General features: G+C 39.1%; 2 protein-coding genes across 5 annotated transcripts in view; one reads left to right on the top strand and one right to left on the bottom strand.

Moving 5' to 3' along the window:
• Positions 1–13837, bottom strand: part of ak6 (adenylate kinase 6) — a 45652-nt gene extending 31815 nt beyond the window's left edge. The window contains exons 1-4 of the mRNA XM_086030169.1: positions 13691–13837; positions 13540–13612; positions 229–321; positions 1–44 (exon numbers count right to left, since the gene is read on the bottom strand). The exon at positions 1–44 is cut by the window's left edge and continues 15 nt beyond it. Coding sequence (XP_085886295.1) covers positions 1–44; positions 229–321; positions 13540–13573 — 171 coding nt within the window. The 5' untranslated portion in view covers positions 13574–13612; positions 13691–13837. The remainder of the gene's footprint in view (positions 45–228; positions 322–13539; positions 13613–13690) is intronic.
• Positions 13792–15000, top strand: part of rad17 (RAD17 checkpoint clamp loader component) — a 78391-nt gene continuing 77182 nt past the window's right edge. For 3 of the 4 annotated variants that reach the window (XM_086030162.1, XM_086030163.1, XM_086030164.1), the window contains exons 1-2: positions 13792–13939; positions 14675–14833. In XM_086030162.1, the coding sequence (XP_085886288.1) occupies positions 14708–14833 (126 nt within the window). In that variant the 5' untranslated portion in view covers positions 13792–13939; positions 14675–14707. Of the gene's footprint in view, positions 13940–14674; positions 14834–15000 lie in introns of those variants that run through there. The other variant, XM_086030165.1, reaches the window with a different exon arrangement.

Consider the following 15000-nt stretch of genomic DNA (forward strand, 5'->3'; position numbering starts at 1 on the left):
AATAGGGCACTGGTACTCTTGATCATAGCCATCATAAAGATCTCCTGAGGAAAAATGAATGTAATCAAAAATGCATGCCTCAGCAGATATAGAATTTAAATGAATGTGTAAAACATTTAAACCTGTGACTAAAAGCAAAAATCAAGAATATGCTACCTTATTCAAACTTTCAAAGTCACAAAATCAAATCATCCCCTCTGGAGTGCCATAGAATGTCTTTTTTTTTACCTTCCTGTGCCAGATCACCTATATTAACATACGTGAGCCCGGTCCGCTGAGCTAGCTCCTTCCCCAGAGTTGTTTTTCCAACGCCGGGGGTCCCTGTAGGAAAAAAGGGATAGCACCTATTTAAATGCAAGATGCACAACATAACATGTTGCAAGTATTAAAAGAACATTTTAGTTTGTGCTTCAAAACAAAACAGTACCATAACAGTAACATGACTGTTGTAGGGTTGCCATGTGATATGACAACACATTATTATGTCTTTATTGATAACATTTTCAATGCAGGGGGCGGGGGTCCCTGGAAGGTACAGTAGGTAGTACTTTCTATAGGTCCTATTGAAATACCAATGGGCCTTATGCAGAATGTCACGTTGGGGCACTTTAGTGCGAGCAGAAAATTACAGGTGAATGAGACGATGTTTTGAACTTGAATACAAGAATGTTGTTTTTCTACCCTTTAAATACATGTATATTAGGGGTGAGAATCTATGGGTACCTCACGATTCGTTCCGATTCAGAGGCCCACGATTCCACTGATTTCCGATTCAGAGGCCTACAAGTCGATTCGTTTCGAATGCATCACTACAATGGCTTACATTTTATAGTTCATCTAAAACACTGATACCTTTTTTAAAACAATTGCAGAACTCAAGGATGAGCAAGGATTTATATTTCACACTTTCACTTGTGTCAACACAAATTTTAAAAAGTGCCATTGGCAGCATTTGTTGTAACAAATGTTTGTAACTTCTCCCATCACAAAAAATGCATAAAAACATATTTAAACTTAATCTGATTTAGCATAACCTGCATTTTAATGCTTGAAAGTGCAATATGCATTATCTGATTGACATTACTGTGCAACTTAGCATTGAACGCTGCTTTTATTTAACCTAATGCAGCACGCGATGTAGTATTTTCTTTTAAATGAGATTGCAATTTTCCCTGCGATTGGCTGGCAACCAGTTCAGGGTGTAGATTGGTGAGCTTTATTTCACATGTAGTTTATGTTAGGATGTTAGATTTTACAGTACAGTAGAGGGTGGTGTTAAATATTGTGTGAAAAAGGACGGCTGGCGAAGTGAACCAGAGAGCAAGAATCTCCCTGGGTGGAGAAAAAAAGGACGAGACTGGAGAAAGAAAACGGCGCACGGTGCTGTAGTGATGGCTGGTAGTATTGTGTATTTCCTCTGTTAAGAGCAATAAACTTTAGAGCTCGTTCCACATCTTACTGTGAGTGGTGTAACACTAACATGTTATAACATCAAGCGAGGAAATTGTCATCAAACAGAACAGCTTTATTATTCAAAATCTAAACCAACAGCATATTTTGTAACAATAAATAACGGACTTGTAACTGCTAAGTGTTGTGTATTGATTGCTTATGATTGTTGGCAAAATGCTGCGATGCATCCTGGGTAATTTGTGTAGGAGTTGCATATGTGACATTGGAACATAATGAAACAAAAAAGAATTCTTCCCTTCTCTTCAGGGAATCATCCAGCTTTGATGGGCCGTCAGTGGCTAAAGAAGATCAAATTGAATTGGCAACATGTGTTCATGATCAGAGATGGAGAAAAAAAAACGCATACAGGAGATCTTCAAAAAGCATCCCAAAGTTTTTGATGGTGAGCTTGGCAGCATGAAAGACATTACTGTTACACAGAGCTGGGTACTTTTTTTGCCCGTCTGGCTGCGACCCTCCATCCCGCCCCAAAAATGGGCATCCGGCCGGGCCGGAGGGTCCGACTGGTCCGGCCCAGGGACGAACTGCCCAGCTCCGCTGTTACATTGACTGTTAAACCTGGGAGCCCAAGGTGTCTAAAAGCCTGTCCCATATGCCATCAAAGCGAAAGTCAAAGCAGAATTGGACAGATTGGTGAAGAGTGGGGTCCTGCAACCAGTAAGCACAAGGGAGTGGGCTACACCACCTGTCCCTGTCATGAAAAAGGATGGAACTCCAAGAATTTGTGGTGATTTTAAAGTCACTCTGAATCCAATTTTGGCAACTGAAAAGTATCCATTACCCCTCATCGATGATCTTTTCTCATGTCTGGCTGGAGGGAATTAGTTTAGCAAGATTGAGTTATTGCAAGCATATTTTCAAATGCCCGTTGAACAGGAGTCACAGGAGATGTTGACTATTGTGACTCACAAAGGACTTTACCGGTATCAGAGGCTCCCCTTTGGAATCACTTCTGCTCCAGCACTTGTTGCAAAGAGCAATGGACCAGATCCTGAGTGGCCTTTCCGGGGTTCAGTGCTACCTGGATGACCTGCTTATCACAGGGCCCGATGTGCAGTCCCATTTCCAAAATCTGGATGCAACACTACAATGTCTGGAAGAATATGGTTTGAAGGTCAGACAAGACAAATGTGAGTTTTTCTGGCCCTCTGATGAATACTTGGGACATGTGATTGACAGCAAGGGACTCCACAAGGCATCATCAAAAATGGGGGCTATCGTAGAGGCTCTGTCGCCCAAAACTGTGAGTCAGTTGAGATCTTTTCTGGGGTTGTTGACATACTACGCGAGTTTTGTTCCCAACCTTGTTAACATGTTGAAACCACTACATGTACATAAACTCTGATGCCCTCGCTCACTTTGACCCCAAACTACCTCTTCAGCAGGCGTGTGATGCTTCACCATATGGGGTGGGTGCTTCGTGTCACATGTCATGTCGTCGGGTATCGAAAGACCAATCGCTTTTGCTTCAAGGACGCTGAGCAAGGCGGAAAGCAATTATGCGCAGATTGAGCGTGGAGCTCTGTCTATAGTTTGTGGGGTCAAGAAATTCCATCAGTATCTATTTGGCAGGAAATTGACACTACTGACAGACCACCGACACCTGACCTCAATCTTTGGTTCACATATGGGCACTCCATCACTGGCGGCCAGTCGTATGCAGCGATGGTCCCTGCTGTTGTCTGCTCACCACTATACGATCAAGTATAGGAAGTCGGACCAACATCAGAATGCTGACGGACTCTCAAGGCTCCCCCTGCCAGTCGTACACTCTGAACCCACAAGCAAGCAGTTACTTCTGGTGGCCAGGCTTGGATGTAGCCATAGAGGAGAAAGCAAAGTCATGCAATGACTGCCAGAAATGGAGGAACCTCCCACAGCTCACACTCTTACATCCGTGGGACTGGCCTGAGGAACAGTGGCAAAGAGTTAATATCGATTTTGCTGGACCGCTGGAGAACCACATGTTCCTAGTGGTTGTTGATGCTCATAACAAATGGCCAGAAGTAGCTGTCATGAAAAGCATCTCTTCGGAGAAAACCATTGAAGAGCTAAGCCCTCAACAACTCGTCAGTGATAATGGTCCACAGCTGGTGTCGGAAGAATTTATAACATTCATGGAAGAGAATGGGATCAGCACATCAAGTCTGCGCCTTATCATCCTGCTACTAATGGGCTTGCAGATAGATTTATACAAACTATGAAGCAGGCGTTTAAATCCCCACCAAGCACACAGTCTCTAAATCGACGCCTCAGTGCTTTTTTGTTGTCATACATGAACACACCCCATGCCACAAAGGTGTCTCCTGCTTAATCTATGTTAAAGAAAACGCTCCGCACTCAGCTTGACCTTCTAAGACGGGGGGGTCAAAGTCACAGACAAAGAATAACCTAGCAACATTATCCAATGCATATCCATTTGTTAACAATATGCCTAAACATTACAATTCACTGTATTAAGAAATTAATCAGCCAAACAATACACATTCACACGTTTCATCACTAGAATAGTTAGCATATGAGCCAAAATAACTAACTAGTGTTCATCAATGTGACATCACTCACGGGAACTTATTATGCTATTGTAAGTAATGTTATATACTGCTATTATGTACAGCAGTTACCTGACACGAACTTGAATGATTAAACTCACCTTTTAACATTTACACACAACAACAGTGGTGAAACACGGGCAATCTGCAACTACTGAGTTTGCTGGCACGAACAAACTACGAGCTGTGTCGAAGGAGGAAAGAGGAAAAAAAAAGTCACTCACTATCAATACTTAGCGCTCAAATAGCGTTCAATGCATTACGTCGAAACTCAATTTATCAAATACCAACAATGACTAATAATACTAATAAACAACGTCAGATTTCTAACATGAAGTATTTCTAATAAAGTGTGTTTTACTCCAAATAAATTTTCACCACAATCCGATTCTGAAAGCCACGAAAAGTGACGAGAAGTCTTCAGTCAGCATGTAGAACAGCCATGGGGTGGCAAACATTGATGCAAAGAAATATTTTACAGAAATAGTGTAACAAATTGGGTTATCTGTGCTGTGGTCGAATTTGCGTCTTGCCAAGTTGTTTTGTTTCCGAGGTTAATGGATGCATCGCACGGCTCGCTGGATGGGAGGGCATGCGAGCGAGAGTAGCGGAGGACAGGAGTGCCGTTGCTCTTTTTTGACTGAACGGTTGTCGTACTGTATTGGCGTCGGCTGTGGCCCACAGTAGCCGGTTGGACTAATAAAAACATGATAATTAAACTACGTCTGATGGCGTGTTCTTTGAAGTCGCTACAATATATTTTAAAGCGTGACGTCTTTGGCAGGCGCAAAGGACCCGATCAGATCTGCTACCCACACCGGCTTGCTGCGGGCCGGATCTAATAATAAAGCAATATCATCCCAGAGCCGTAGAGAAGGCCTTGACTTTGACATATGTGTTCTAAGACCTCAAAAGACAAAAGACAATGTTCACCGACAAGAGGAAGCTCAAAGAGGACAACGGGCAAAAGCAAAATTTCGGTCTTTCACAGCAGGAGATAAGGTTCTTGCTCGGAACTATGCCCATGGGGCTAAGTGGACGCCAGCGACAGTTATTGCACAAACAGGTCCAGTGTCATACTCAGTGGAAACGCATGATCTTCTCATCTGGAGGAGACATGTTGATCAGTTATTCCACTCTTGGGCCCAGCTGTAGATTCACCTCGTGTTACATCCTTCAATCCAGAGCCGGAGGTCCATCAAGAGCAAAATCATCCATCCCCAGAGGAGCCTCATGAGCCACTTTCAAAAAAGGACAGTGTCCCAGGCACACCTAACCTTTCTCAGGGGCCTATGCCAGGTACCCCCAACAATTCAGGACTCATTCAATCCTCACCACAAGACGCCGTGACTGACTTAGTCACTTGTCATACTTACCCTAGAAGAAACAGACGACGACCCCCTGACAGACAGACTGTAGGGTAGTGACTCACCTATTCCATTGGGGCAGAATAATCCCCAGGGTTGAGCCGGATAGAGGTAATGTACCTCTACTCTCCGTAGTTAGTTCACCGTTCTATAATGTTGTTATAGGTTCATTTTTGTTTGTGTTGTGAAGCAGAGGCCTTGCATACAAATACCAAGTTGTTATTAAAATGTTGACTTTTATTAACCCATTAAAGCCTAAAGTGCCTGGCTCAACAGCTCCCCGCGATCAATGGCGTCCGCCATTATGACTCCAAAGAATTCCAGAACACCCTCTGCGGGCTCACAACACCGTTGCGTGTATATTCTGAAGCATTTTATTGGTTAAGTGAACAAAAATTGGATTAAAAAAAAAAAAAAAAAGACGTATATGCGCTCCAGGGTTTAAGGGTAGAAAGACGCAACAGCGCTCCAGGCTTTAAGGGTAGAAAGACGGTTATGCACTCCCAGCCTTAATGTGTTAAGAGCACCTTAACAGTAAGGGGGAAGGGATATGTTGTGTATTGATTGCTTATGATTGTTGGCAGAATGCCGTAATGCCCCCTGGGTAATCTGTGTTGATGACGTAATGTTGTTGTTGGAAGTGGAACGAAAATACAGAGGCAGGTGCAATTGCTCCCCGTCATCCATGTCCTTATTCTTTGTCATAATATATATCCAAGGTTATGACACTACTTTGCAGGAGGTTTGTATATTCTAGGTTTTTGTGTGAGAAAAGAAGTGATCTACATGCTCTGGTGTTATTGTACTATATGACGGGAATTTTATATCGTGAATGCAGTATAACTGTCTACATCATGCTGCGAAAGCCCCTTCCTTCCACAACCGATTAAGGGCGCAAATCTGATGCAATGTACTCCGTAATGGATTTGGTAATTTTTCTTGCTCTTTCTGCGTTTGGTGGAAGAGTTGCTAGAACACCTGGCAGAGTTGGTCGGTTGTTTATCATGTCCGACGGGTCCGCCTTTCGCCGCACTCAACTCTGGGTGGTAGCGTGTCATGTTTGTTGGGTTCCTGAAATATTTTTATCCTTGTCTCACATTTCATAAAGAAACTAAATGTCTCCAAATCGATGCTTTTAAAGAGGATTGCGCCACTTGCATGAGGTTTTGCTTGTTCCGTCATCTTGTCACGTAAGCCTCGGCACAGACGTCTGGCATACAAACGCACGTAATCGCTTGCACAACTTTTTTCTTTTTTAATTTATACTTTAAACATCGATTATTAATACCTCTGAATCGACTCGACTCAGTACAACTCTTACAATTAAATGATATAATGTATGATAACCCTATTAAACACCCCCGGATGAATCCGTGGTGTACAAGTCGAGGAGCTCTTGTCTTTGGCATGCTAGCACCAGTTAACCTTATCTGACACCAGCATCACACTGAAGGTAAAATCAAGCAAGTGAAATATGAATGGACTATGGCAATAATGAGTCCGCTAAAAAGATAAAGTAGTCCTAAGACGGTTGGTCAACGATAATGTATGCAGTGCAAGGGAGTATTCGTTCATTTACATTGGATGAACATTGAATGAAAGCTAAAATATGTGTCAACTAGGGAAGGGAATTTTCGACTAATTTGCCCGCCGACTAGTCTAAAATTTTATTTGCGACTAGTCTATAAGGAAGAAAACTTGAATTTTAATACATATTGAATTCAAAGTTTAAAATGCAAATGTTGTGTGTATTTAGGGGCTATTTTAGCCCAAACATTCAGGACAGTTTGTTAATTTAAATTCTATTGATGTAACAACAACTGACTGAATAAAGGTGAACAATTGAAAGAGAAATACATTTCTGATACATTTTCCAATGCAATGCATGGCATTTATTATGAATAATGTAATGAGTAATGGTACCGACTCCCATTCCAGCAGGGTCTCATTCGCAAGCACCATGTTAGGCTAGGTTCACACCGCAGGCAAATGCGACCCAGATCGGATTTTTTTGCCCATATGCGCCCTATATCAGATTTCTTTATGACATTCTGAACGGTTCAATTCCGATTTTTTCAAATGCGACCTGGGTCGCTTTCATATGTGGTCCTAAATCAGATACGTATCCGATCTTTTCCAATGCGTTGGCGGTCTGAACGGCCAGGGCGCATATACTGTACATATACGACATTGACAAGCCCAAGATGCGCTCCGCGCAGGCAAAGGGAAGGCGCTGGCAGCAGGGGAATCAAATCTGCAAAGTTGTTTTGAGTAACACAATTGACTTTGTTTTACTTTAATTTAATCCCACTTGAAACGTGAAGCATAAAGTGGACATTTATGGCGATTGTAGTAATTCAGCCACGGCTCAGATAGATTGATTTTTTACGCACGGTTATGATGTGACGTCATCGTTAGTGATGTCTCCATGAAATGAGATAATAAAGCCTCGCCTCATAATTTCCCCCAAAAACTGTATTTATTTCTATCTGCTACCTAATCGCTTCAATGCCCCGACACGCTGGACCACATTTACTTCCGCAAACACAACGTCGGTGTGACATCGTCTCTTCTTCTGTGCAGGCGGGTAAGTTTGATGACGCATGTGTTCATACAGCAGACAAGAAAGAGGTCGCATTTTTAATGTAATATGAACGCTTACGCAAAAAAATATGATTTTTTAGGGGGGGAGGGAGCAATTCTCTCTCTTGGTGCTCATCATGTTTACAGAGGCCGAGGCAGAGGCGTGTGGAACAAGATGCGTGATACTTAATGCCGCGTTTAACCGACCAGTAAAATACAAAACGTTTAATAAATCATGGACCGTTAAACGGTTAAACGACTAGTCGCGCACATCCCTAGTGTCAACAACTGCTTTGGGGTGGACCTAATGCAAATAAGCATTTACAATGCACTGGTGGAGGACAAACTGCACATTACACTACATAACGATGCACACAAAAACAGTTAACTGCTATTTAAAGTAAAGGTTTAAAACAAAATAAATAATTGTCAATATTGACTGATATGAACTACTTAAGCTAAGTTCACACCGCAGGTCTTAATGCTCAATTCGGATTTTTTGAAAAAAATCAAATTTTTTGGTGTAAGCGTTCATATTACATTATAAATGTGACCTTGGTCTTGTCTGCTGTATGAACACATGCGTCGTCAAAGTGGCCCGCGTGCGCAGAAGAAGAGACGACATCACACCCGACGTGTTTGCGGAAGTAAATGTGGTCCAGCGTGTCGGGGCATTTATACAGTCAAGCGATTAGGTAGCAGGTAGAAATAAATGCAGTATTGGGGGAAATTATGAGGCGAGGCTTTAATATCTCATTTCATGGAGATTATCGATGACATCCTGTCCTAACCATGCGTAAAAAAAAGAATCTATCTGAGCCGTCGCTGAATTAATCGCCATAAATGTCCACTTTATGCTTCATGTTTCAAGTGGGATTAAATTAAAAGTAAAATATAAAGTCAATAGTGTTACTCAAAACAACTTTGCAGATTCGATCCCCTGCCTACGCGGAGCATATTTTGGGCTCCGGATGACGTCAGTGTCGGATATAGGCGACCTGTCCGTTCAGACCGCGAACGCATTGGAAAAGATGGGATACGTATCCGATCTGGGACCACATACAAAAGCGACCCAGGGCGCGTTTGAAAAAAATTGAGCTGTTCAGACCGTCATAAAAAAACAAACAAACAGATACAGGTCGCATAAGGGCAAAAAAATCCAATCAGACAGTTTTTCAAACATATGTCTCAGCCCTTAGAAGCACATTATGTTTAATGTTTATATACACACATATATATATATATATATATATACACACATATATATATATATATATACACACATATATATATACATACATATATACATATATATATATATACATATATATATATATATATATATATATACATACACATATATATATATATATACATACACATATATATATACATACACACACATATATATATACATACACATATATATATATATATATACATACACATATATATATATATACATACATATATATATACATACATATATATATACATACATATATATATATATATATATATACATACACACATATATATATATACACATATATATATATACACATATATATACACATCTACATATATACATATATACACATATATATACACATATATATATTAGTGCTATCAAACAATTACATTTTTTAAACTAATTAATCGCAAAATTTTCCATAATTAATCGCGATTAATCTCTTTTTTTTTCTCCAAAGCTTGGAACCGCTATTTACTTGAGTGTAATCTTTAAATTAATATGGAAACAAATGAAAAGTATATTTTGATTCAAAGACTGTTCTAATAGCTTTCTTTGAATCTTGAATATGATTTTTTTCCGGTAAAATACAACGAGCACATTGAACCATGCACCAAAGATATACAACTAATATGGTATTTGAATTTGGTTTTCTAAGTGCGTTAATTATTTTGGATTCCTCCAATGAGCCATCGAGCAAAACTGCGTAAAGGTCCGTCTTTGTGACAGTGACTCTCCTCTAAGTTTGGCTGTAAAGTGAGCAGAGGGAAGCTGCCACAAGAAGTACATAAAACTGAGTTAAACAAGTTAATTTTTTTAATGCGTTATAAAATTTCAATTAATCTCCATAGTTAACGCTTTAATTTTGACAGCCCTAATATATATATATATATATATATATATATATATATATATTAGATTAAAGATGAAGTATTACGTTAAAATAAAATAACCTAAATGTATTTTTCTTCAGGTCATTATTTTCAATAGTTTAAAAAAAGAAAAAAAAATTCAATACATATTTCTATAGACCAATATGAAACACTTATATCATGATATACTTTTCAATCATATTGCCCAGCCCTAGTAATACGTAGGGATGTCACAATATCGGCAATATCGTGATATCGAGATATTAAAATTTCCACGATATATCGTTGTTGGCATATTAATAGCAGCAAATCTGTCTAAAAGCTCAAGTTGTTTTCCATTTGTGCAGTTCCAGCACCCTCTGGTGGTTAGTTTATTAGAGCAATGTAATTTGAGCACTTTTTTTTTTACAATATTGCAAGTTTTTTATATATCGCCAACCTCTCCACAATATTGTGAAAATTATCACTTCGTGAGGTTCATATCGTGATATTACAAATGCTAATTGCTAACGGATGGCCCGTTGAAGATGCTGCTGTGCTTCATTTAGCCGGCCTTACACACATTCTCATACTTAATTTATCACTTTTTTCTTTCTAGATAGCATGACTGTATTATCAAATACAGCAACAAAATGTTTGTTCTGTTTATTTTATCAGAATGTGTATACTGCTTGTGTTTGACTATTTTCCAGTAGTATAGGGCTGTCCCAAACGATTATTTTTCTCCCGATTAATCTATCGACTATTTTTACGATTAATCGATTAGTCTAACAATGAATTTTTCGACTAATCTTGCGATTATTTTTGACTTGACGATATTAATTCCAAAAAACACTTCTGAAAGCTTATTTAAATTTTTTGTTTATTAAAGTAATAAAAAAAAAACTTTTGAAATGGAATGAACAGTGACATCTCTTTTAGGAAGGCATCATGATGTGTGAACATGAATGAGGTATTTATCTATACATAACGATAAAACAATGTGTGTGTGCATGTGTGAGCAGCCCAAGTAAAAGAACTCACAAAAATAAATAACTAAAAAATAAATAATATCAGTTTGCTTAAACCTGAAACAGATAAAGCAGTGCATACTTAAGTATTATAAGAAAGAAAAAGCACACATTATAAATTAGTACAGTCACGGACTATGGTTAGCAGGCCAGTGTTTCCTCTAGGTTTTTTTTTTGTTTTTTTTTAGCAGCGGGAGCAGGACATCATCCTAAATATAAGATCTGCATGCTGTGGTGCGCCCAGTGCACAGAGAGCTTTCCGGAGCAGATAACTAATGTCGCGTGTTACTGTTTGTAGATAGATAGAGCAGCGGAACCAATATAACATTACCTACAAGCACCAACACAATTTGACTGGAGTGAAATAGCTCCCCGAACGTTAGCTACATAATGCACAACGTTGAAACACAACACGGCGTAACTTTGACTGCCCCTGCTGCTTCGAGAAATCAAACTTAACGATGCACGTTAATATGTCAGACACAACAGCAATTTCTGTAATTATTATAGTTAGTTAGCTGGACTGGATACTCCAGCTTTCTGCTTTCTCTCGTCTTCCAGTAGTACTTCTGAGTGATGTCGCTTAATGTTAGTTCATGGCTGATGTGCTGCTGTGGTACGCCAACTCAGCTTTACAAAAGGTGCAGACGACCAACTCGCTCGACCTTTCTTTGAAGTATGTCCATACTTTGGACGTTTTTGTCTGCCTTTTAGCGGTATCCGGCGCCTCCGCCATTTCTACTGTGCGCGCTTTGTTTACAAGTGATGCAATGCACGTGTTGACGCATTTACGTCATCGACACTCGAGCGTACGTACGTGCCGACGTATTTTATGTCATCGGCCACGTCGACTATGCCGACTAGTCGGGACGGCTCTACAGTAGTCCTATAACAATTGGCGCATAATTATTCATTCTATAATATTTATTAATAACAGTGGTGTTAACTTTGATATTAAATGTGTTCCTATAAATTAACGTAAAAAACCAGGCTACATTGAGAGTAGCTGAGTAGGAATTGTAATCACAGGAACACATGCCAGCCAAGAGGATGAGAAAAGGAAAACGCCTGGACTTTGGTGAAGAATATTTCAATACTGGTAAGAAAGTCTCTGGCTCTGGAAATCCAAAACAGGTAATGCGATTGATGTCATATGCATAATTGGTCTTAAAGCGGAAGTCAACCCAAACATATTTTTTTCAAGATTATGTTCCCAGCAGGCCCGCTAGTTGAAACACGGCATTCTGATTAATTTTGAGTTTGTGGAATATAAGTTAAGCAGCAAAACGCACTCGTTTTTAGCCATCTCTGGAGGCAGCCATTTTGTCTTCTGTCGACTGAAAATGACATCACAACTGCTCACAACGACCAATCACGGCTCAGATTCAGAAAACAGGTCAGCTGTGATTGGTCGTTGTGAGTAATTGTGATGTAATTTCCAGTCGACAGAAGACAAAATGGTCGCCCCCAGATATGGCTAAAAACGAGTAGATTAGCACTTATTCCAAAAACGTAGTATTTATCAGAATGCCGTGTTTCAACAAGTGGGCCTGCCGGGAACATATTCTTGAAAAAAATATGTTTGGGTTGATTTCCGCTTTAAATGACAAAATGATAGTAATTAGTAACTTTGCCCTACAGAAAAAGGCCAATTTGCTGCTCGAAGACGGATGGAGGAAGATTTGCTTTCGAGAGACTGTCAGTTTAGTTGAGTTTTACATTTGTTTTGTTTACACTTTTAAGAATTTAAGTACCAGTCTACCTCAAAATGCTTTATTTTTCATTAAAAGAAAATAAATTTTTTGATAGATACTGATATACATGTCAAATAATATACTAGTAAATATATTTTTCTTTCGTAAGGGACAAAAAGAACTCTTTGCAGCTCGGCCTACTTTGGTGTAGTGGCATGTTGGGATACTGGCATGTTGGTGTACTGGCACATTGAAATGATAACTGTAATAATTATATAATTCTAATAACTGGCTTAATAAAAGATGTTTCAGTTTAGTCAGTGTATGTGCAGCTGAACGTTGATTTGAATGTTTAATTTGTAGCGGCAGGTTGAATTAGCAACTTAGTGTAGATGAAATATACATTGTTTTCAAGTATACATTGAATATGGTTTGACGGTAAAATTGTGTCAGGGATTCAGAACCTGATGGCAAATATGTACGTTTATTTTCATACTGCTATGGGTTTCAATACCAACAATGCCAATCTTCAATGACTATAGAAAATGGATTTATTGGATTTTGAATCTATTTGTCACACTTTTGTTTAAAGTATAACATACCATACTTCCAATTATGCTAACATGTGTAATTAAGTAAATACGTGGCTACTGTTGCTGTATTATTTTTAACAGTCGTACAGTGACATAAAAAGCCACAAAAGACACAAAACTAACAATTAGAGAGGCTTTAATACCTGTTAACAGGATGTTTGGCTGTCTCATTTTCATAGCTAGCGATCACCCAACACGTGCCCTATTTACAGCAACCTGAAATAAAATAAAAGACAAGCTTCGGTGTTTGAACCATTGTTTTAAATATTTGCGTTGAATATTCATCATACTGACCTAAAAAGATGACGCCGGGGATAGCCTTGCAGTAATTTGCTTTATCAGAAGTTTCGGATGAATTTGCCCATGGGATTTACACATACAAACACTGCCGTAAATTGATGTGTGACTCCAGTTTACGTTAACCGTCGTGCATTTTACGGCATTCTGCGTCAACAGAGTTGAAACAAGCAGAAGTTCTATGGGTTGTCGCAATAATAAATGTATGGATTTCTGCGTATGATTGACTAAAATTAGTTCAATTTGGTAAGTTTATTCATAAATTCTTTTTAAATAGCCATAAGGTTTTAACTCATCGAGTTACTCCACCGGTTTGCTATGAAATGTAACCTGCGTAAACTTTCGGGAATGTCATGTAATTAAGACAAATGCTGAAAAATGTTAATATTCAGTCAGCGTACTGCTTTCTGTTATGCCAGACTTGGTTCCCTAAAAATTAAGCACCACAGTCAAGAATGAAAAAGCTGTCACTAGAAGAGAAAGTAGCATAAATCAGAGTGATTTTAAAAAGTCCTGTTTGACAATTATGTTGTCGATTTGAATTGTCGTTAATGGATGTAACTTCAATTCCTAGATTGGACAGCTCCGTGACTCGGATCCTAACCGCACTGACCTTTTTGAAATCAAGCTAAACTGAGTTGAGTTGCTGACTCTAGCTGTTTGGAAATTTATTAAGGTACCTCGGTTTTACTTGTGATAGTGTTTAAATTCAAATGATGTGGGCTCATCAATATTAGCATTGGAATGAAAACCTACAAATACTTAAAATGTACCATATTTATTATTTCACACCTTATCTTTGTGTGTGTGTTTCGTTGTTGTTGTTGTCGTCGTCGTTGTCGTTGTCACTAATTGGATTATGTGTAAAACATTTAGGACTGCCGTAATGAAGTCAATTGAAATGTGATCTTTCTTGCAGAAGAACCGTTGGATGGATCGGGGTTTGATTGATTTGACATGATATAACATATTTGATTCTAGATAGATCAGGTTTTGGGCTCCCAAATTGAACCAATGAGGCCTCGCAAGAGGAAAGGAGAGACCGGCAGCTCAGACCCTTGTACAATGTACCCACCGAAATACTTTGGCCACAAGGAACAGGATGAACCCTGGGTGGACAGATACATGCCATGCTCAAAAGTAAGTATCTATCCATCCACCCATGCATCTTCTGTACCGCTTATTTTCACGATCAACATGACTATTTGTTCTGGTCTTTGCTCCCTGATCTTCCACCGCATACCTGAACATTTTATTAGACATAAACTTGCAAATTAAAAACATGAATTAAATAAATTTTAATTTAC

Source organism: Filicampus tigris, chromosome 5 (assembly GCF_054856515.1).
Source record: "Filicampus tigris isolate MCC_2025a chromosome 5, RoL_Ftig_1.0, whole genome shotgun sequence".
Lineage (NCBI taxonomy): Eukaryota > Metazoa > Chordata > Actinopteri > Syngnathiformes > Syngnathidae > Filicampus > Filicampus tigris.